This window comes from Vigna unguiculata, chromosome 3 (assembly GCF_037176805.1).
Source record: "Vigna unguiculata cultivar grain cowpea cultivar isolate G323 ecotype 2 chromosome 3, ASM3717680v1, whole genome shotgun sequence".
Classification (NCBI taxonomy): Eukaryota; Viridiplantae; Streptophyta; class Magnoliopsida; order Fabales; family Fabaceae; genus Vigna; species Vigna unguiculata.
This window is the reverse complement of record NC_140794.1, coordinates 22152150-22173847: the sequence shown is the minus strand read 5'-3', so window position 1 is coordinate 22173847 and position 21698 is coordinate 22152150. Positions and strand designations below refer to the sequence as shown.

The window sequence follows — 21698 nt, the reverse complement described above, 5'->3', positions numbered from 1 at the left end:
TTCTTGACTCTAGTTGCAGCAATCATATGTGCAATAAAAAAGAATATTTTGTAGATCTCAATGAAAAGTTTGCAGACAATGTAAAGTTAGGCAACAACGCAATCCTGGTGGTAAAAGGAAAAGGAAAAGGAAATGTGCAACTACAGATTAATAATCAAATACAGGTACTTACTGAAGTGTTTTATGTGCCTGATTTGAAAAATAATTTGCTAAGTGTTGGACAACTTCAAGAGAAGGGTTTAGTTGTGCTTATTCAACATAATATAGTTGTAAGGTTTATCATCCCGAAAAGGGCATTATCATGAAATCTACAATGTCTTCCAATCGAATGTTTAAAATTGCAGCATTATCTCTAGCATTTGGTATGACTTGCTTTAATACAATAATTTAAGATGTCGGTCAATTATGGCATTACCGTTATGGTCATTTGGGTTTCAATGGGCTTAATACTCTACAACAGAAAGAAATGGTAGTGGGTTTGCCGCACTTGAAAAAACCTTCAAGAGTGTGCAAGGAGTGTTTGAATGGGAAGCAACAACGAGATCCATTTCCCAAGAGGAGTGCTTGGAAAGCTGAATTGCCATTACAACCGGTTCACTCTGATCTATGTGGTCCTATTAACATAATTTCCAACAACAATAAGAGGTACTTTATTTCTTTCATTGATGATTGTACTAGAAAGACCTGAATCTATTTGTTACATGAAAAATCAGAAGCATTCAAGTTCTTTAAAGAATTTAAAGCCACATTTGAACGCGAAGTGAGTTTGCAAATTAAAGGTCTTCGAACATATCGTGGAGGTGAATTCACCTCATCAGAATTGTCAAGTTTTTGTGTTGAAAATGGGATAAGAAGACAACTTACGACTCCGTATTCACCTCAGCAAAATGGTGCTGCTGAGTGAAAGAATCGTACCATTATGAATATGGTTCGAAGCATGATGATCGCAAAATGTATTTCAAAGAGATTTTTGCCATAAGCGGTTTCATGTTCTTAATAGAAGTCCAACACTACCAATTCAGAACAAGACACCAGAGGAAGCTTGGAGTGGCAAAAAGCCTTCTGTAGCGTACTTTAAAGTCTTTGGATGTGTAGCTCACATCCATGTGGGACATAATTTGCGAACTAAATTGGATTCACGTAGTGTCGCATGTGTTTTATTTGGAGTCAGTGAAGAATAAAGGCATATCGACTCTATAATCCCACTGATAGAAAAATAATTATAAGTCGAGATGTTGTCTTTGACGAGGATGAATGCTAGAATTGGGACGATGAATTCACAAATTCAATTCGATCAGAATTAGATTGGAATGACAACAAAAGTGATGTTGAAAGGGATAAAGATCCAGAGGAAGAAATAGAAGATGAAGTGACCCAACAAGATGATGCTCGTGAACAACACCAAGTTCCAAGTAGGCAACACACTCAACCTTTTTGGATGCAAGATTATGTCACTGGTGAAGGGTTGTCTGATGATGATTATGAATCACATTTGACTCTTAGCAATGACAATGATCCTGTCCACTATGATGAAGCCGCAAAGAATCCAATTTGGAGAAAAGCCATGCAAGAAGAAATTGATGCTATAGAAAGAAATGATACGTGGTATTTAACTGAACTTCCCGCAGGTGCTAAAAAGATTGGGGTTAAACGTTTGGTGGGTAGATATACTCAAGAATATGGAGTTGATTACAAGGAGGTATTTGCTCCTATGGCTCGGATGGAAACCATCTGATTGGTCATTGCTATAGCTGCCCACCATGGATGGCCCATGTACTAGATGGATATTAAATCTGCCTTCTTGCATGGAGAATTAACAAAAGATGTTTTTGTTGACCAACCACAAGGATTCGAAAACGTGGGGGAAGAAGAAAAAGTCTATAAGCTGAATCGTGCTTTATATGGCTTAAAACAGGCCCCTCTGACTTGGTACAATCGCATTAAAAGCTATTTTCAAAGTTGTGGATTTAAAAAATGTGAGCATGAACCCACTTTATTCACTAAGGTGGAGGAGAACAATATTATAGTGGTAAGTTTGTATGTGGATGATTTGATTTACACAAGGAATGACGTCGAGTTGATGATGAAGTTCAAGAAATCAATGCAATCAGAATTTGCTATGACAGACATGGGAAAAATGAAATTCTTTCTCGGCCTTGAAGCAATACAAAAAGATGATGGTATTTTTTTGTGTCAAAAGAAGTATGTGATAGATCTTCTACGGAGATTTGGAATGAGCAATTCAAACTGTGCGCATAATCCAATGGTTTCTGGAAGCAAGTTAGGCAAGGATGAAGAAGGAAAAGGAGTTGATAAAACTCTCTACCAACAGATGGTCGGTAGTTAATGTACGCAGCCGCCACACGACCCGATATCATGTATAGTGTAAGTCAAGTTAGTCGATTTATGGGACAACCAAAAGAGGTTCATCTTCATGCCACAAAGCGAATCATCCGATATCTCAAAGTAACTTTTGAACTTGGCTTGTTTTATCAACGAAATGGAAGCAAAGGTTTGATCGGTTATACGGATAGTAATTATGCCAATGACATTGAAGACAGAAAAAGCATATCAGGCTATGTATTCATGATGAGTGAGGCTGCTATCTCATGGAGTTCGAAGAAGCAACCTGTGGTGAGTCTATCGACAACCGAAGCTGAATTTAGAGCAGCAACTACTAGTTCTTGCCAAGCTGTGTGGCTCCGAAGAATACTTGAGGTAGTGAGGAGAAGTCAAACAAGCCCTACTGTTATCTACTGTGATAATAGTTCTACCATAAAGTTGTCAAAGAATCCAATTATGCATGGGAGGAGTAAACATATCGAACGTACGTTTTCATTTTCTGAGGGATCTTACAAAAAATGAAACTGTTGAGCTGCAACATTGTAATTCGCAAGAACAAATAGCCGATATCATGACCAAACCAATTAAGTTGGAAGACTTTGTTCGAATGCAGAGTAAGTTAGGAGTTATTGCAAATGTAAACTGAATATGTGTGATGATTCAGTTTAAGGGCGGAAATATTAGATATTTTTGAAGAAAACTCTAACCATTGCTAGAATAGTGGGGAGGTTGTTAGCTTTAAATAAGTTTTCTAGTCTGTTTCCGTGGATAGTTGCTAAATATCAGCAGGATAATTAATATTGAGTCAGTTATCCTTTTAAAGTTAGCTATATATATATATATATTTGTATAATACGTGAATAAAGTACGATAGTCATTTCATTCAATATGAACATCTTAACATCTTTTTTCTGTTACAGTTCGAGCATTAGTTTTTCTGAAAAAAAAAGAACTCCACTTACGCCTAACTCATTCCAAGAAATTTAGTTGTAACTATTAACTTTTTCATATAAAAAACAGTTCATATAAGATTTGGTCACTAATATATTTTATGCATTAACAACTTTTTATATACTTTACTTTATCTCTTAATTTTTTTTTTGAAGAATAATTCTCATAATATATATAAAACGAACCGTTTTAAAAAATTGTAACAAGAGAGGATGTTCTTTTTCTTTTCTTTTAATATGTGTTATTCTATTGAGGATTTAACTAAAATAAAAGGTACCAAAATTGAAAAGTTTTTGTGATAAAACAGGAATGTTATTCGTAGAGTGATAATAGTTTCGGATTAAACTATGAATATTAAGTCTAAAAATCTTAATGCATAGAACTTTTATTTATTCAAATCTTTTTTCTTTAGGTCACTCAATTGGGTTTTGTTGCTTAGAAATCAATATAAGTAAAAATATTGGGAATAATTGTTCATAAAGATAAATGTCTAGCCGAATAGAAATCGTATCAAAACTCAACTGAATCAGACATTCAATATAATATTCAGTACGAAACCAACCTCAACGTAAAAAGTTTATACAGATCCATTTTCTATTTATTTTTTAAATACTAGCGAAGAATTCCAATGAATATACGGATGAAAGTGTTACAAAATTGCTAATGTGAGTGGTTAAATGATGCTAGAAACATTTGTAGTAGTGGTTTATACGACATTGTAAACAATATCCTATTTTTTCATTAAAAACAAATCGATTCCATCTTTACAAATTAGGTTGATGTTATAAAAAATGAAACATTTTCTTTTTTGTTTTATGAAACTAATTCATGTAGACCTGACTTGTTTGTCTGGGAAGGAAAAAGAAAAAAAAAAGGACATCAGGCAGAAGTAGACCTAACTTAAGTCTTTTTCTAGAAGGGAATCCAAAAACGTTTAGGGACCACTATTTTTGTCCAGGTAAGAATATTTTTTATTTTCATAAACTCTAATTCTTTATATGTGGTTGAGTAAGTCATTGTGTTATAATACTAAACGAAATTATTTTTAATTAAAAATTTATGTAAATAAATAAAAGTTAACGTTAGTTAATTATTTAGTATTTTTTTGTCAGATTTGCGATGTTGTGTGCGTGATTCTAAAATTATAGAGATTAATTTGTTTGCATCAAATACTTAATATTCAGAAACATATATAATATTTTAATAATATATATAAATTAAATATTATTGGAGAAAATATACATACACATAGTGAAAATTACTCTACAAATTCCATATGAACTCTTTTGTCTATCATAGAAAATGATTGTGTGCGGCTTCTTAGTTGTCTTCGTAAAGTGTCTCTAAATTCCCTATATCAAATATATAAAATATATAATGTAATGTTCAAGGAAAAATCAATTATACAAAAATACATAAATACTTACTGCAGAAACGGGTCAACTATGGTGCAGTTAGTTAACACATGACAACGTGCTTGCAACTTTTCCTTTGTCGATAGAGTGAAATAAGTAAAAGACCCAACTGGTTTTCCAACTTGTGGGAATAATGTACTTACATTAGATGGAACAATATGAGGTCATCATTAACAGGACACAGTCGATTAAATACAGTCTCAATTCCATCTAAATATCTAGAAAAGTTAAAGCCTCTTCAGCCATGTATCTCTGACAATATCTGCTGAAGAGACTATTATCTGTGAAGTTTTACCAATTCTCACATGCATCAAGGGTCCAAATTTGTTGGTTAGGTTTCTCAGAGTTTGATGAGGAAGTGCCCCTACAAATTGATCAATGTGCCAAGAAGAGGTAACTTCTATGGTCCTGGTGGCAAGTTTTTGAGGGACTTGTAAGGATTTGAAATGTTGTTAATGATGAACAATGCAAGGAGTATGCAAGCAAAGATGAAGAGGAGAGAGAATGGACTCTGAAGCTCCATGACGAGAAATGAAATGTTACACAAACATGTGTCAAATAGTAGGCTTATAAAGAAAGGAAATAATATTTTTATAACTAAATTTTGACAATTTTTTTTTCTGATATTTTCTAAATAATTTTGAAAATAAAAAAATTAAAAAAATAAAAATTAAAAAAGTCACTCTCACCAAACTTTACGAAAAAAAAAATGTCAAAAATATCATTCTTCAGTAAATAAGTGAGAAAATATTACTCTCTCTTTATAAAAAGTATGTCAAAATGTAGCTACGTCAACCTATCATTTTTCATTCTTTTATTAAAATACATGTCAAATCCACCTACCACTATCCATGATTGTGCAAGAAAATGTGATGCACGAAGGTTTTTTTTTTTTTTAAATGAAAATAAGTTTCTTGACCCCTCCCTATCATAAGATAAGTGTAAAAAAAAAGAAACACGTCATCGTAACCGTAAAGAAAAACGTGTAATAAATGAAATTCATCGTTTTTTAAATGAATGTAACTTTCTCAGCCTTATATTATAAGTCTGTAAAGAAAACGCGGTGCACCATGAAATTGTAAGATTAAATTTTAAATTATGGATACTACTTGTAACGTTCCATTTAATTATTAAACGAAATTAAAAGATGCGTCACACAAAATAGTAATATGGAGTAGTCCGGGGTCCTTAACACAACCCCTACAACCTGAGCATACCACGATGCCAACGGGAAATCAGATACAAGTCTAACAAAAAGAGTAGAGTAGCAATGCATAAAGCGATACATGGGCCATAGCCCTAAAGAAATCATGAAGAAGATAAATCCAGCCCAAATGGCTAAGCAGCGAAATCTCCATTTCCTTGCTGACCACGAGAACCCCGTCCATCTGCTCCCATCAATCCAATTGATGATGATCGCAGGAAAGAACAACCACATACCACACAACCATACAACAAACAACCAACAATCTCACATTACAGTCAAATATATTTCCATCATTCAATGTCCATACAACAACCAAGCATGTTATGACTTCCAATCGATACATTACAACTCCACTCGACTCATCCGGATACGTATAACTTGATCGGATTCAGCGGATGCTCGCAGTTGTGGTGAATACCTCTGCTCACCCCTGAGCTATATGTCACAAGTGTTACAATGAATCAATTTCCCTCACCACAAGGTTAGCCCTTAATGAGTTTCAGGCCTCCTGCTACTCTCACCACGGGAGTCAGTCCGCTCTAGGTGAGACTAACTGACTCCTTAGAGCGTCAGGATGCAACCTTATCTTGAATCCTTACCGAGTTATACAGATGGGGCACCACCATGGACACCCACTAACAAGGGCCATGGAATTACGTCCCGACCACTGAAGCGCGACCCCGAAAGTCTCACCTAGAGACCCCTAAGGAATTATGCACTGACACATACAAACATAATCACACAGCCAAATAATATTCACCGTGCATGTATACGTTATTTGTACCAACCTTTAAAGCCAACGCCTTTCATGTTTCAGACCCAACTTATTTCATCTCATCATAAACCATCCATGTGCCAAGGATTTCCAAATCATATCGTTATCATGCCTCTTTCATACCAACCATTTCATTACAATCTCATGTGAAACTCATGCCAACCCATTATTCATAACTCATGACTTGCATCACTCAATCATGCTCATTCATATCAAACCTTTATCACAATACTCAAAACCAAGCAAGCATTATCCATACAAAGCCAAGAAAACAATCTCATATTACACTGTCTCGCCCAGCACCTCGCTTAGGCTGGAGGGTCTCGCTCAAGCGAGAAGTTCTCGCCCAGGCGAGCCCCCTTCGCCTAGGCGAGGGCTCGAAAAAGACAGCAGGAGCACCCGTGGGATCTCGCTTAGGCGAGACCCCTCTCGCCTGGGCGAGATGCTCGCTCGCTCAAAAAGCCGAGCTGGTCGCCTAGGCGACCTTTCGCGCAAAAGTCCTGGGCGAGCTCCCTGTTCATCTCGCCTAGGCAAGACTGGCTCGCTTGGGCGAGATTAACAGGTCTCGCCACTATTCTCCTGTAACAGTCACCTGTTCGCACTCAAAAGGACAGTACACGACAGTTCACACATTCAACACAATCATATAGTGCATACAACATCTAATAAACTCCAACCCAGCCATAAAACAATCAGGACTCAAACTCTAACTTTCCCGTACCTGGAAAAGTCTAGCGAAGACCTCGACTGTACGACCACGAGTACGACATCTCCAAGGATGAACTACAGGCCTGAGGTGAGAGTGGAACAGAACCAGACAAATGGGGTTAACCAAGGCTCTTACAACAGATTACGAAAAGGTTACAAAAAGGGAACTAGCATGAACTCGAAGGTCACTTACAGGGAGTAACGGAACTTCCTGGCTCAACGTAACAGCGGAGGCAGAACCCTAGCAGAGGGGTTGACGGTTGCAACTCAAGGTTCTGTGAAAAGAGTGGAAAGTGAGACTTAGGACAACGTAGTAAGATTTTATATACTGGGCCAACCCTTAGGCCCACTTACAAGGGGCAACCCCTTTAATTTAAGACAGGCAGAAAAAAATTAATTTGAAAGGGGCCTTACACTACTTAACTATTTTAATTTTTTAGAATAGTTTGTTTGATGGCACGGAAGACTGTAATTTCGTAGAGCTTAATTTTAAATGGATAAAAAAAAATGAAAAGTGTATAAATAGATATAAACAATTTTTTTATTATACTATAAATTATATCTTTTTAGAATTATTTTTTCCTAATTTTTTTAGAATTATGAAGTTTGAAGTATTCCTGAAACAGATTATATAATTGAGAATGTCATGGTTGAGAGATGAAGATATATATTTAATCAAATTCTTAATCAGGTTACATATATTTGTTTCCTAGATGTTTTTTTCTTCTTCCATTTGATTTTTTTTTTTATTTTTATGAAAGAGAGACATTGCAAATGTAAAGATTTAAGTTTATAAATATAAAATACAGGTAGGTTGGTTTTCGAGATACATAAATAAAATTATTCTTGTAAATGTTATCTTTATTATAATAAATATTTTTAGACAATAACATAGAATCCTAGCTTAAAATATAAAAGCCGCCCACTTAAAGTATAGGCAGCAGTTTTTCAAATGTGGATTAGAAAATGTGGTCATTGCTAATCGACAATAATGGATATCATATACCTACGATATACACGAGTATACACGAGTATAAGCGAATATTTATAAAAAAATAAATTAATATTTTATAATATATTAATTATAAATTTAAATAAAAGTATAATGTATAATATTTATAAATTTTAAATAATGTGTGCAAATAATTCATTTAAATAGTGTTGAATGACAATTTATAAAAAAATAAAGATTTTTTGACATTCAAAATCAATGTGTTAATGTTTTAATTATGTTTTTTTTAATTTTTTTAATTTAAATTAGAGTATAGTGGGTACAAATATCTACGATTATATATATTATGATATCAGTACTCGTTTTGTTAGTATGCATGTATAAAAAATACTCGTTACTTACAAATATCCATTTATAATATTTATTTCTTACTCGTTACAGATTTTATCTACGAATTTTTTTTACATTCTTAAAACATATCCAAATAAAATGATTTGTGAAAACACCAATCACAAGGACATCTGATCCCTAAATTCATTATGAAATTTTGTTTACAGTTAAAGGATGAAACTTTTTCAAATATAAACATTTTATTATAAATAAACATGTCGGTTTAAATTCACCTAAAATCCAAAAGAAAAAGAAAATATATTTGTTAAAGTTTTTAGTGATTGGCAATTGTGGAAGGGTGATAGGCCATGGGAATCAAGCAAAGATCATTCGCTCTTCTAACAGTAAGGCCAAAGGACTCAGCCATGTCGAATGCTTGGTGTGTTGTTCCATTTGGCAGCTTCCAAGAAAAATGGTAAAGCAAATTGGCCAATAACAGCGTCATGTTAGGAACGGAGAATGCAGCACCAGGACAAATTCTCCTTCCAGCCCCAAAAGGAATGTATTCAAAGTGTGTGCCACTGAAATCATAACAACTCTCAACAAATCTCTCAGGCACAAATCTCTCTGCTTCATTCCAATATGTTGGGTCTCTTCCAATGGCCCAAGCATTGATAATCACCTTGCTCTTTGCAGGGATTTCATACCCATTCATCACACATGCCTCACTGTTTTCTCTTGGAACTAACAATGCCTCTGGGGGATGCAACCTCATTGTTTCTTTTATCACTGAATTTAGGTATTCACACTCTCCAACTTCTGCTTCATCCACAAACCCTTTTTCATTGAACACCTTTCTTACCTCACTCTGTGCCTTCTCCATTACCTCAGCATTTCTCATCACTTCTGACATTGCCCATTCTACTACTGCTGCTGGTGCTGCTGTCCCACCCACAAACATGTCCTGAAATTCATTAACCATTTTCTTATTTTTTTTCTTCTCAAATTCTCCTATTGCTTATAATAACTCAATTTTCTCTCTTTTAACTTTGTGATTTTGTGTTTATTTCAGCACAAGATATTGGATGTTCGAGCATTAGTTTTTCTGAGAAAAAACTCCACGTACGCCTAACTCATTCCGACAAATTTAGTTGTAACTATTAACTTTTTCATATAAAAAAACAGTTCATATAAGATTTATGCATTAACAACTTTTTATATACTTTACTTTATCTCTTAATTTTTTTTCTTTTGAAGAATAGTTCCTCATAATATATATATAAAACGAACCGATTTAAAAAATTGTAATAAGAGAGGATGTTCGTTTTCTTTTCTTTTAATATGTCGTTATTCTATTGGAGATTTAACTAAAATAAAAGTGCAAAAAAAAACTCGTATTTTTTTGTCAATTTTATTTTGATTTTGTAAAATATTTTGTATAAAACACTTTTTACAACAAATTTTATAAAAATTATTTATAAATTTTATAATTTTGTAAAAAATAATTACTTACGAAAGAATCACCTGTCAATTAAGATTTTTAGAAAAAATAATAGATTTATTTTTTTACAAATTTCTTTAACAAATTTATAAAAAAATCCTATATAATATGAAAATATTTAGTAACAATAACAAACTAACCTCAAAGTAATAAATTGATACAGTTCAATTTTCTTTTTAAAAGAATACTAGTGAAGAATTCCAATAAATACAAAAGCTAAACGACCATGTTTAGACCAAAATCTTAAGCATAAAAAAGAAAATAAGAAAAGCAATTAAACTCCAAATTCTATTAGAGAAGTCAATAAATATACGGAAAAGTGTTAGAAAATCTCTAATGTGAGTGGTTAAATGATGCTAGAAACATTTGTAGTAGTAGTTTATACGACATTGTAAACAATATCCTATTTTTTCATTAAAAACAAATCGATTCCATCTTTACAAATTAGGTTGATGTTATAAAAAATGAAACATTTTCTTTTTTGTTTTATGATACTAATTCAAGTAGACCTGACTTGTTTGTCTGGGAAGGGAAAAAAGCCAAAAAAAAAAAGGGACATTAGGCAGTAGTAGACCTAACTTAAGTCTTTTTCTAAGGCAATCCAAAAACGTTTAGGGACCACTATTTTTGTCCCGATTGGTAAAATTTTTTTTTTTTTCATAAACTCTAATTCTTTATATATGTGGTTGAGTAAGTCATTGTGTTATAATACTAAAAGAAATTATTGTTTACTAAAAATTGATGTAAATAAATAAAAGTTAACGTTAGTTAATTATTTAGTAATTTTTTGTCAGATTTGCGTTGTTGTGTGCGTGATTCTAAAATTATAGAGATTAATTTGTTTGCATCAAATACCGAAAACTAATTAATTAAGTTGATACTCTTTTTTATCATTAATTCTTAAATTATTTTTAATTAAATCAGTTTAATTTCAATAAAGTCGAGACTAATGTATTTTTATTTTAAAATTTATTTAATTTAGCATCAGTTTAATGATGTTAATTATAGTAATTTAAGAAGAAAAAATTCATATGTTAAAAAAATAAAAATACAAACAACAAATATAGAAAAAATTTGTGATAGATGAAGGAGATAAATTTTGATGAAAAATACAAATATAGTTGAGGAGAAGAGTGTGAATGAAGATAAAGAGAAACGTATGGAGAAAGAATTGTTTAGAAATAATATTTTGATAAGTTGTTACTTCAAATTTTTATACATTAAACTATATCCATGGAGAATTTTATCGTTCCATAGAATAACTTTTCAGCGTTATTTAATTTTTTAGTGTTACGTAGAAATGTTTTAATTAATAATCAATTTTAGTGATAAAAATAGGTTTAAAAATTAATTTTCTAATTAAGAATTAATTTGTTTGATAAGTAAAAATTTAATAACTAATATTAGTGATTAATTTAAAAATTAATTTATAATAAAAATTATTTAAATTACTTATTTAAAAATTAGTTATAACTTTTTATTTATAACAGAAATTATTTTAATTATAATAATTTTTAGTTTATAAATTGATATATATTGAATGTACTTTAATTGATTTTTAGAATGATTTATGTTTCTATTTTTTTTATGTCAAATTCTTTAATATCATCATGATAATAACTAACAATAAAAATCAACACATAAAATAAAAATTAAGCAAAAACTTGGTTGAAAGCATTATAAAATACCTAATTTTGTTAGAAACATAAATCATATGCGTTTGTTTTTCTTTAGAAATAATATTAAGAAAAAATAGCATACTGACCCAGATTAGAGCCTTGATGTTGTTGTGAGTAAAGGGAATTTCTAGGTCCTTTCTTTTTTGTGTTTTGAGAAGAACGTCAATGAAATCTTCTTGCATCTCCTTGTGGTTGTTCATATTTTTTTCCTTGTGATCCTTCACCATATTTTCTAAGATGTTGTCGTTCTCTCTCTGCGCTTTTTCAAGTTTACTTTTCATTCCTGTAAGAAAAGGAAGCACTTTGATCGAAGGGTAGAAATCAGCAATGGAAAAGCCTCCCAACAGCTGCAACATTTGCTCCATGGTTGATATGAACGCTTCTTGGTCTTTGCACCTTTTGCCATTTGATGTTCTCGCAATTATCGCATTCATCACTGACTCAATTTCCTTGGTGAGGTTCACAATTGATCCTTCATGGGCACACACGTTTCTAACTAGTTTAGCCACCTCTTCTTCTCTTATGCACCTTAGTGATTGAGCATGTTTTGCATGTAGCAACTCTGAAACGCAAATCTTTTTGAGTTGTCTCCAAGTTTTTCCATAAGAAGAAAAAACTATGTCGCTGCTATCATAAACAAAGAATTTGGAAGCAATAAGATGAGGCCTGTTGGCAAAGATGGCATCATGAGTTTTCATAACCTCTTTGGCAATATCTGCTGAAGAGACTATTATGTGTGAAGTTTCACCAAGTTGCAGATGCATCAAGGGTCCAAATTTGTTGGCTAAGTTTCTCAGAGTTTGATGAGGAAGTGCCCCTACAAATTGGTGAATGTTGCCAAGAAGAGGTAGCTTCCATGGTCCTGGTGGCAGGTTTTTGAGGGACTTGTGGGGATTTGAAAGGTTTTGAGTAATGAACAATGCAAGGAATATGCAAGCAAAGATGAAGATGAGAGATAATGGACTCAGAAGCTCCATGATGAGAAATGAAATGTTGCACAAACATGTGTGAAATGGTAGGCTTATAAATAAGTGAGCAAAAAATTACTTTAGACACCATTGGAGATTCATTTTACACATCATTTTTCACTCTCTCTCATAAAAAAACATGTCAAAGTATAGGTGCATCAACCTACCATTATCCATAATCGAGTGGTAGCAAATTAATTTAATATTAATAAAAATAATTAAATTTAAATAGATAATGATTTAAAAAGATAAAACACTGAAATAATTATTTTAATTTAAAAAACAATTAAATTTAAATTAATGATCAATTAAAAGATAAAGATAAAAATATATTTATTTTAATTTAAAATGCCAGTTACTTAAAAATAAAACTAGAAAAAAATGTGTAACAAAAGATCATATATATTTATATATCAACAAACTCAAAGAACAATTTTTTTTCTATAATTATAAAATAGAAGTTAGATATAAAGCTCAAATTCATCTAATCATAATATCACCATATAATATAAAAATGTCTTCATGATCAAATAATTGTACCGACTTGAAACTATCACATACAGTGCAAAGAAAATGTGATGCACGAAGATTCCTTCTTTTTTTTTTAAATGAATATAAATTTCTTGACCCCTATCATAAGTGTAAAGAAAACATATGTCATCATAACTGTAAAGAAAAACGTGTACTAAATGAAATTCATCGTTTGTTAAATGAATGTAACTTTCTCAGCCCTTATATAATATAAGTCTGTAAAGAAAATGCGGTGTACCATGAAATTGGAAGATTAAATTTTTAATTGTGGATACTACTTAACTATTTTAATTGTTTTGAATAGTTTGTTTGATGGTACAGAAGACTGTAGTTTCGTAGAGCTGAATTTTAAATGGATAAAAAAATGAAAAGTGTATAAATAGATATAAACAATTTTTTTTATTGTACTATAAATTATATCCTTTTAGAATTATGTTTTCCTAATTTCTTTAGAATTATGAGGTTTGAAGTTATGTATTCCTGAAACAGATTATATAATTGAGAATGTCAGGGTTGAGAGAAGAAGATATATATTTAATCAAATTCTTAATCAGGTTACATATTTTTGTTTCCTAGATTTTTTTTCTTCTTCCATTTGATTTTTATTTTATAAAAGAGAGACATTGAGAATGTAAACATTTAAGTTTATAAAACACAGGTGGGTTTTTCGACATACATAAATAAAATTATTTTAGTAAATGTTATCTTTATTATAATAAATATCATTTAGACAACAACATGAAATCGTACTTAAAATATAAAAACCGCCACTTAAAATTTAGGTAGCAGTTTTTTAAACGTGGATTAGAATGTACGGTCATTGGTAACAGACAATAATTGTCAGTGTGACAAGAATTTTAAAATTATTGTTTAAATTTTTGTCCACCTTCGTTTCTGTTTGTAGAGAAACTATATAAGTGTTGTCCTTAGCTTTAAGTCACATTGATTAAATTGTTATTTGAAGCGAATTATTATTATTATTGAATAACATTATTGAATGGTTTGGTTAAAATTTTACCATCCAGGGTGGTGAGGTACACTCTATACCCAGTTAAGGCCTTTGCAAGAGAAATCCTGTGTGACAACATAGTTAAGATCTCTTCAAGGGAAGGTGATCTTTGTTCCCTTCTTCCAACTAGGCTTGAAATTATAGTAAAGATTTTTTTCACAGGCATGGCTTTGCTGCATTATAATGTTAAAATAGTTGCATAATTAAAATACTTAATCAATCACCAAGAAATAGACTTTGATATGAAAGAAAATCACAAGACACATATTCTTTAAGAATCTACATTCAATTTCTAGCAACCTTAGCTAGAATTTCACTAAAGTGTCAAGAGTTAGAATTACAAGATTCACCTATATGAAGCTTACACTCTAGATGTACAAGAATTTGAAATATACTCCAAGATTTATAAACAAAGGTAATTGCTATACACAGTTGCCCTATCCTATGACCAACAAGGTGAGAACAATACAAATGAATGATTATATAGAAACTACAAAGGAAAGAATTCACTTGATTTATGAACATATTACAATTTCACCTATAGTCAAGAGAAAAGCCCTTCAATCTTTTATCTTTTTGAGTAAAAAGTTTTCTGAAAAGATAGAATGCTCAAAGCTCTCTCACACACGTTCTGTTGATCTTAGGATATCAAAGTGTTGTTATGAAATGAGAGAAGATGCAAGATTTAAAAGAAAAGCAAGTAGCTATCAATATTAATCGATTATATTAATGACTTAATCGATTAATGTTGATCTACTTAATACACCTCATATATCACTTGGACGTCATCAAAAGCAGCTAATACAATCTTCTTCTTAACATAGTAGCATATAAGAGAAAGAAAGAGTTAATAATCAGATTAAATGACAATGAAGTTTAACAGGAAACTATCACAACAAAAAAAGGGATCTGAAAGTAAGTTACGATCAAATACATAACCAAGCTTAAAGGTCAATCAAGGATATTCCTACCAAGTCTTACAAGTATATTCCTTTATGTCAAGCAAGGAGTTCTAAGGAGATTCATACCACAAAGGAAATGTTTTATAACGAGTATAACTTTTTATATCTAGGTTTCAAAGTAGAAAACTATACAAGCTCAGTTGTTACATTACAATATGTGAAGGCGTAAAGGGGTATGCTTTCAGAGCATCATAGGATCTTGAGAAAATGTCCCTAATATAATTTTTGGCCATCCTCATTGTACATGAACAAGTACTTCAAGAAGATGAAAGGAAGACCAGGAGCATGAGCCTTGACAACATAACCAAGCTTTTAAAGCAATGAATGATGGATAGATGAGTCTAACTGATAGAATCCTCCTTAAGTTAGGTTGGGCCAAAGCAAGAAGATGATGGCTAGGGGTGGTGATGAGTTCACATAAGCTAGGTGATGGAGGTATAATGCTCTTGGTTTGGTGGTTAATGGGGTCGAATGAAGGTGGTTGATGGTGCTCTTAGAGAGGTTGGGCCAACTCTAGAGAAGGGAGGCTAGAGGGACCTCATGGGATGCTCTAGTAATGACTAAGAAACAAGTTTATAACACAAAATAATTTTGGTAGCATAACACTATACATCTCAAAGTGAAAATATATAAGGGGAAACACCTCTATTTACAGAAGAAGGTGTCTCAAAAGTGGACCAAAACCCTAAAATGCTATCTTGCGCTAAACCCTAAAAATCTCATCTTATTGAAGAAGAGCATGACACATGGCCTCTAATCCTATCCAATAGGAGAAGGACACATGACAAAAGCATGTGTCTCACAAAAGAGAAAACTTGGAGACCACTCTAACCAAGGGCCCAAAATTTTTTAGAAATTGTCACCTCATATATCTCCCACTTTCACTCAAAACCCTACACTACATGACCTAAATGGAAACTTGTGATTTTCCAAATTAAATTACACCTAGCTCAAAGGTCTAAAAAGGACATTCTTGTAGGCAAATGAAAACCCTTTTAGGTTTAGTTTCCAACAAAAAAAGAATCAACGTATTTGGAGGTCTGTGGAACAATTTAGGACCAAAATACTGAGCAAAGGTTAGTGCTAATGAGTTTCGCATTGCGCTAAGCACAAGTCCTACCGTTGAGTGCTAGTTGACTCGTTAAATATGGAATTGGGAACCATCTAATGGCATTGGACGATGCCTGTTGATAACCCTTGATGCTTGATGCATTGATTTCCACTCCTTTCCATCCATCTCCTTCCACTATGAAGCCCTATCCTCATGAATGCACTTGGTCATGGCTAGGGAGTTTCTCATCTCCTCCCTCTTCAAAAGGATTTGCCCTCACTAGTGTGTGATGATGTTCCCTCCATTGGTTTCTCTTTTTTCTTTCCTAGGTTCCTAGAGGGTTCTTCTTCTCTCACTTATTTCCCCTCCCTCTTGTAGTCTTTCTAACATATGAGCTTGAATGGTTAATTTTCAAACCTTTTATCAAATGTTGTTGCTATGGTTTTATGCAAATTTGTACCAAATCTTTAAGATCTTGGTAGGGCAACAACTCCACTCTATCTCTAATGTCAAGATTAAGGTGGTTCCTTCTTCATCCCTAATTCCCGCACATATCATGTAGAGTTCCATCTTTTTCCATTCTCTTCCACATTCATATTTCTTTGTTAGATCCTTTAGAGTTTGTCTATAAGCTTTCTATGGTAGTAGGAAGGTATGTGTCTTCTTCTTAAGGCACTTTTCAAGTCATTCCAATATTGAACTTGAGGGGTATTGGAGAGTATTCTTTCTCTCACTAGGGAAGCATTCCCTTGGAAGCTTAGGGTGGCTAGGAAAACTTTCCTATCTTCTATTATTTGATGGCACTCAAAAAATTGTTCTACTTTTTATAGAGGACTATCCCTAGATTCCATACAAGAAGAACTTGAAGATAAACCTTACAATTAAAGAACCTATGACAAGGGCAAGGAGTAAGAGATTGGAAGATCAAATCTATTCAAGGCTCCTGATGCTACAAGAATAAAAAGGAAATTCAAAAGATATGAAGATCATGACTTGGAGCACATTTGAAGGATAGTTTTTTAGGAAAATTAGTTTATGTTTTTGGACTTTGAGTTTTTTTTTTTTAGAAATTAGTTATGTTTCTATGTTTTTGGGCTTTGGGCTTTTTTTTATAAATTAGTTTATGTTTTTATGTTTTTTGGGCTTGAGCCTTCTTGTAGGGTTCTTAGGTTTTCTTAAACTTATATGCCTATATATAGAGGTACCAAAAACTAATAGTGACACTTTTAGTCATATATTAAATTTGATTTCATTAAAGAGAGGATTCTCTTTGTTCTTGGCTTAGGCATCTGGTTCTTATCAAAGATTAACATCTTTATGACGAATTTTCCCTTGACTTATCAATTTGTTAGATTGTGGCGTCCTCCATCTCTGTCTTATTTTGCGTTCTTCTTTGATTTATTTTGGTTGTTCCTTAGGAGGATTCAAATTTAGAAACGATCATACTCTTTTCTAGATAGGATCGTATCAACTTTCATCTACCAATCTATGTATGCCTCAACATCTTTCCCATGGAAATGAGGAATGTGTCCTAATATTTGTAGGTTGTTGTTCACACTCCCTTTTATGCCTTCTAGATGGAGGAGGTTGATAGAATTGGTTGACAATCCTACTATCTTCCTCAAGGTGTGTGATTTGTGTGGGAGTTTTAGAACTCCTCCCTGAATGGTTGCTATTTCATATTTCTTCTTTGACCTTTTCTTGATTTTCATTAAGAAGTCTAAGCTTTTCTTCTAAAGAAGTAAGATATTGTTCTCTTTCAACTCTTTATTTTTCTTTCAAAAGGTTTTCTTGCTTTTCCTAAATTTTTAGTGGCTTTAGTTCTTTGGTCAAACATTTTAAACTTGGTTGGGCCTCTTCATTGGAATCACTACCAATTAGGTAAGAAGGTGTTTTAGACATTCTTAAGTTTTTGAAATATGCAATCCACAAACAAACTTGTATTTCAAAAATAAATTCCTTAAGAGATTTAAGGAGACAAAAGGATCTCAAGTTCACTTCCAAGAAAAGGAGAAGAATAGAATCACTAAGGATTACTTACTATCCAAGCCAAGTCAAAGTTACCTCAAGCCATCTTGCACCTATGATGTAGGTTCGTTTTATCTTTTTATGAAATATGCTACTTGATAGCTTAAGAAAATCTAGAGAAGATCTCTACTGGAATGATGGTTTGATCAAAGAAACAAAACAAGATAACAACACAAACACAATTGCTGAATTGAAAAGTGGAGAAAACAAGCACAAAACAAAAAGACTAGAAGATGGAAATGGTGAGTTGAAGCACGCCACTACAAGGAGGGCGAAAGGCCATCAATCCTTAGAGATGAGTGGTGTGGTGGCGCCACTTGAGTCTAGCTTAAGATAAGGCTTAGAAGTTTCACTCCCAAAGGAGGAAACTCTCACAAGGTTGAACCACAAGAGTGTTTATCCTTCAAAATGCTAAACCCTTTTACAAGTATAGGAGCACCCCTTATATAGAAGAGTTTAGGAGCATGTACGCAAATAAAATATGCATAACGATGTCTCTACAAAATCCTAACCCTAACTTATAGAAACTAGGTCAAATTAGGTTACAAAATGAGACAAAGGAGCTAACTATGGTGTGTGCAAAGGAAATTTCGTCCAAGCTCTAAAGGAGGCCAACAAATGTGTCTTTTATGTCTTCAAAAAGGCCAAAAAGGTGTTGAAGACAAAGGAGACCAAGTGATACAAAGGTGGTACAAGGTACATGAGCTTTTTGTTTTATGAAACCGAAAAACTCTAAAAGAACAAAAGATGAACTTACTATGTTCGACAAATTGATCGTGTATAAAGATAGACCTTGCCGCTAGGAGTCCTATGACATACTCTAATCTTTAAACAGATGAATGATGGAGCCAGAGATCTAAAGTACGGATGGAAAAGAGGTAGGACGAGAACAAGTTTTGTTATCCCATACTCGTCCCGAAAGGAAAAATTCATCCCACATTCTCATACTCAAACTCAACGGGTATCAAGTTTTTTCTCATCTTCATCCCCACCAGTAACGAGTATATACTCGTACCTGTGTTCGTATCCACTTTATTGATATTTCCATATTAATTAATTAATTTTTATAAAATAATAAAAAATTATGCTGAAGGAAACATAATATTATCAAATATATACATTATTAAATATTTATAAAGAAATATTTAAATGTCTTTTTACTTTCATTATTTAAATTTTAATAAAATTTCTTTTTTTATACATTAATAAAAATTAAAATACATCACTTGAACAAAATCATACAAAAAATAAAGATTAAACTAATAATAATTTAAATTTAACATATATTTATCATCTTTTGAACTTCAATATATGTTAGATAGTGATAAAAAGATTCGTCGCGATTACATTAAATTATTATATTATAGTAAAAATTTCTTTATAAAATTGTCGTGATAAAACTATTCTTATGATAATGAATTAGAAAAAAAAAAGATAATTATATAAAATACAAAAATTAATTTTCTACATGATAAAAGTAAATAAAAAAATAAAAAAATAAAAAAATAAATAAAAATCATCACATGTGTGTCTTTAGAAATAATTTGATAGAGCATTAAATGAAACCGCAATAAAGAAAATAAATATATAATTAAGTGTATGATATAAGGTGAAAGATACGTGGGAGATTTAACAAAACTCTTCAAATATCAAATTAGTCGAACTGTTGAGAGATAATGAGTTGTTTAAATTAAACAAAATTTAATAATAATATAATAAAGAAGATAAGTTTTTTTTTTGTATTACCTAGAAAATGAAAGGTTTATGCCATTGAACACTTAAATTGAGATTTAAACGTTCTAATGAGAAGAAAAAAAACACAATAAATGAAATTATTAATTGACATAATTTAAATGTTAAAAAAAACTAATTAACATAAATCATTTGAACATAATTGAACACATAATCAAAGAAAAATATTGTGAAGATGTGAATGAATTTTATGATAAACCAAACAATTAAAAGGAAAAAAAATGGTATGTAATTTCTCTCTAATAAGAGAATCTATTTAGATTTTTAACCTTTAATTATTAAAATATTCTAGTACCATCTTTTAAAATCCACACAACTCTTAGATTATTTTCTTGATTATCACACTTATTAATAGTAGTAGTTATCTTAACACAATCATGCTGAGTCATGCTGAGTAATTAATATTGTATGGTACGAGTAAATAATAATTTATTCATTTGGCAATTTTTATTAATTTATGAAAGGAATTGTGTGTTGTTATAGAGAAACTTATTTTAAATCTCTTAATCATTTTTAATTATAATATTTAAAATTTACAACATGACAAATATTTCTCAATTCACCTGGGATCTGACATTGTTCTGGGCATTTCCTACCTAACTACATTTTCTTTTTTTCTTATTTCAATTTTTTGATCTTCTGACTAATTTGTAATTAATTCTACAACATCCAATTTATTGCAAATTCAATTCCGCATATCTGTCACGGATTACAAAGCAAAGATTGGTCGTGAAACATACTTCTAACGACTATACAATTAATTAAACTAATGCATTTTCCATTTTTCAATGGATCTAACAACATCCCCATCATCTCCACATAACATCATACTTAAAGGGGTTTTCAAAAGTAGTAGTTTCCTGCACCTTTTCATGTTATTTAATTCCGTTTTTGTTCTTGAGAATTTTATTTTAAAGTAACGTAAGAAGGTGACTCAGTGAGGTGCAGGTGGTTGTTTTCGTAGATGAGCTCCAGTTTCCGGATACAAAAATATGTTTCCAGAATTTTATTTTATTTTATTTTCTGGAAATGACTTCTGGAATCCATTTTCCGGATAGTGACTTATCTCTTCCGTAACGCCCTTTCCGGACAACATTTTCTTCCTTCTGGAGTTCATTTTCTAGGAAGTGTTTTTCCACTCCCAGAATCTATTTTTTTGTGAGCCACATACCCCTTCCGGAATCTATTATCCGGACCACGTGTTACACTACTACACCTCCCCAAATCCCAAATCCCTTTCAAATCGTATAATTTGTGAAGTTTTAATTCAATATCAATTCACCCCTGATATTCCACCATGCACTAACGAAAACCAAAGTTTATTATCCCACTTACTGGCAAAGAAGACTAAGATAATTACCATCTTCAAGAAACAATATTTATCTCCCTCCCACCTTCAACATAAGTAGGTAGGCACCCCAAGTATCTTCTCACGGCCCAAAATTAACTACAAAAAAGTTTTGGTTTGCATTAAATAAAAACAAAAAAATCATACTGAATTCATCTTCTAATTTACTTTGAGAATAAAAAAAAATC

At 32.0% G+C, this 21698-nt stretch overlaps 1 protein-coding gene and 1 pseudogene across 1 annotated transcript; one reads left to right on the top strand and one right to left on the bottom strand.

Moving 5' to 3' along the window:
- Positions 1-2376: 2376 nt before the first annotated feature.
- On the top strand, positions 2377-3275 carry LOC146887596 (secreted RxLR effector protein 161 pseudogene; annotated as a pseudogene).
- A 5525-nt stretch (positions 3276-8800) lies between these two features.
- LOC114179070 (cytochrome P450 71D10-like) lies at positions 8801-12856 on the bottom strand. The gene is made up of 2 exons (XM_085671064.1): positions 11948-12856; positions 8801-9645 (listed from the first exon to the last, which is right to left on the bottom strand). Exons 1-2 carry the CDS (start codon positions 12836-12838, stop codon positions 9016-9018), a joined length of 1521 nt encoding a protein of 506 aa, XP_085527190.1. The 5' UTR covers positions 12839-12856; the 3' UTR covers positions 8801-9015.
- Between the last annotated feature and the right edge of the window lie 8842 nt (positions 12857-21698).

What these genes read in the sequence shown, in the direction of transcription:
- LOC114179070 (XM_085671064.1), bottom strand. Translation starts at nt 12,838, where the DNA reads ATGGAGCTTCTGAGTCCATTATCTCTCATCTTCATCTTTGCTTGCATA. An exon ending in ACATCAAGGCTCTAATCTGG is followed by an intron (nt 9,646 to 11,947) that starts GTCAGTATGCTA and finishes AATGAATTTCAG; the next exon opens with GACATGTTTGTGGGTGGGAC.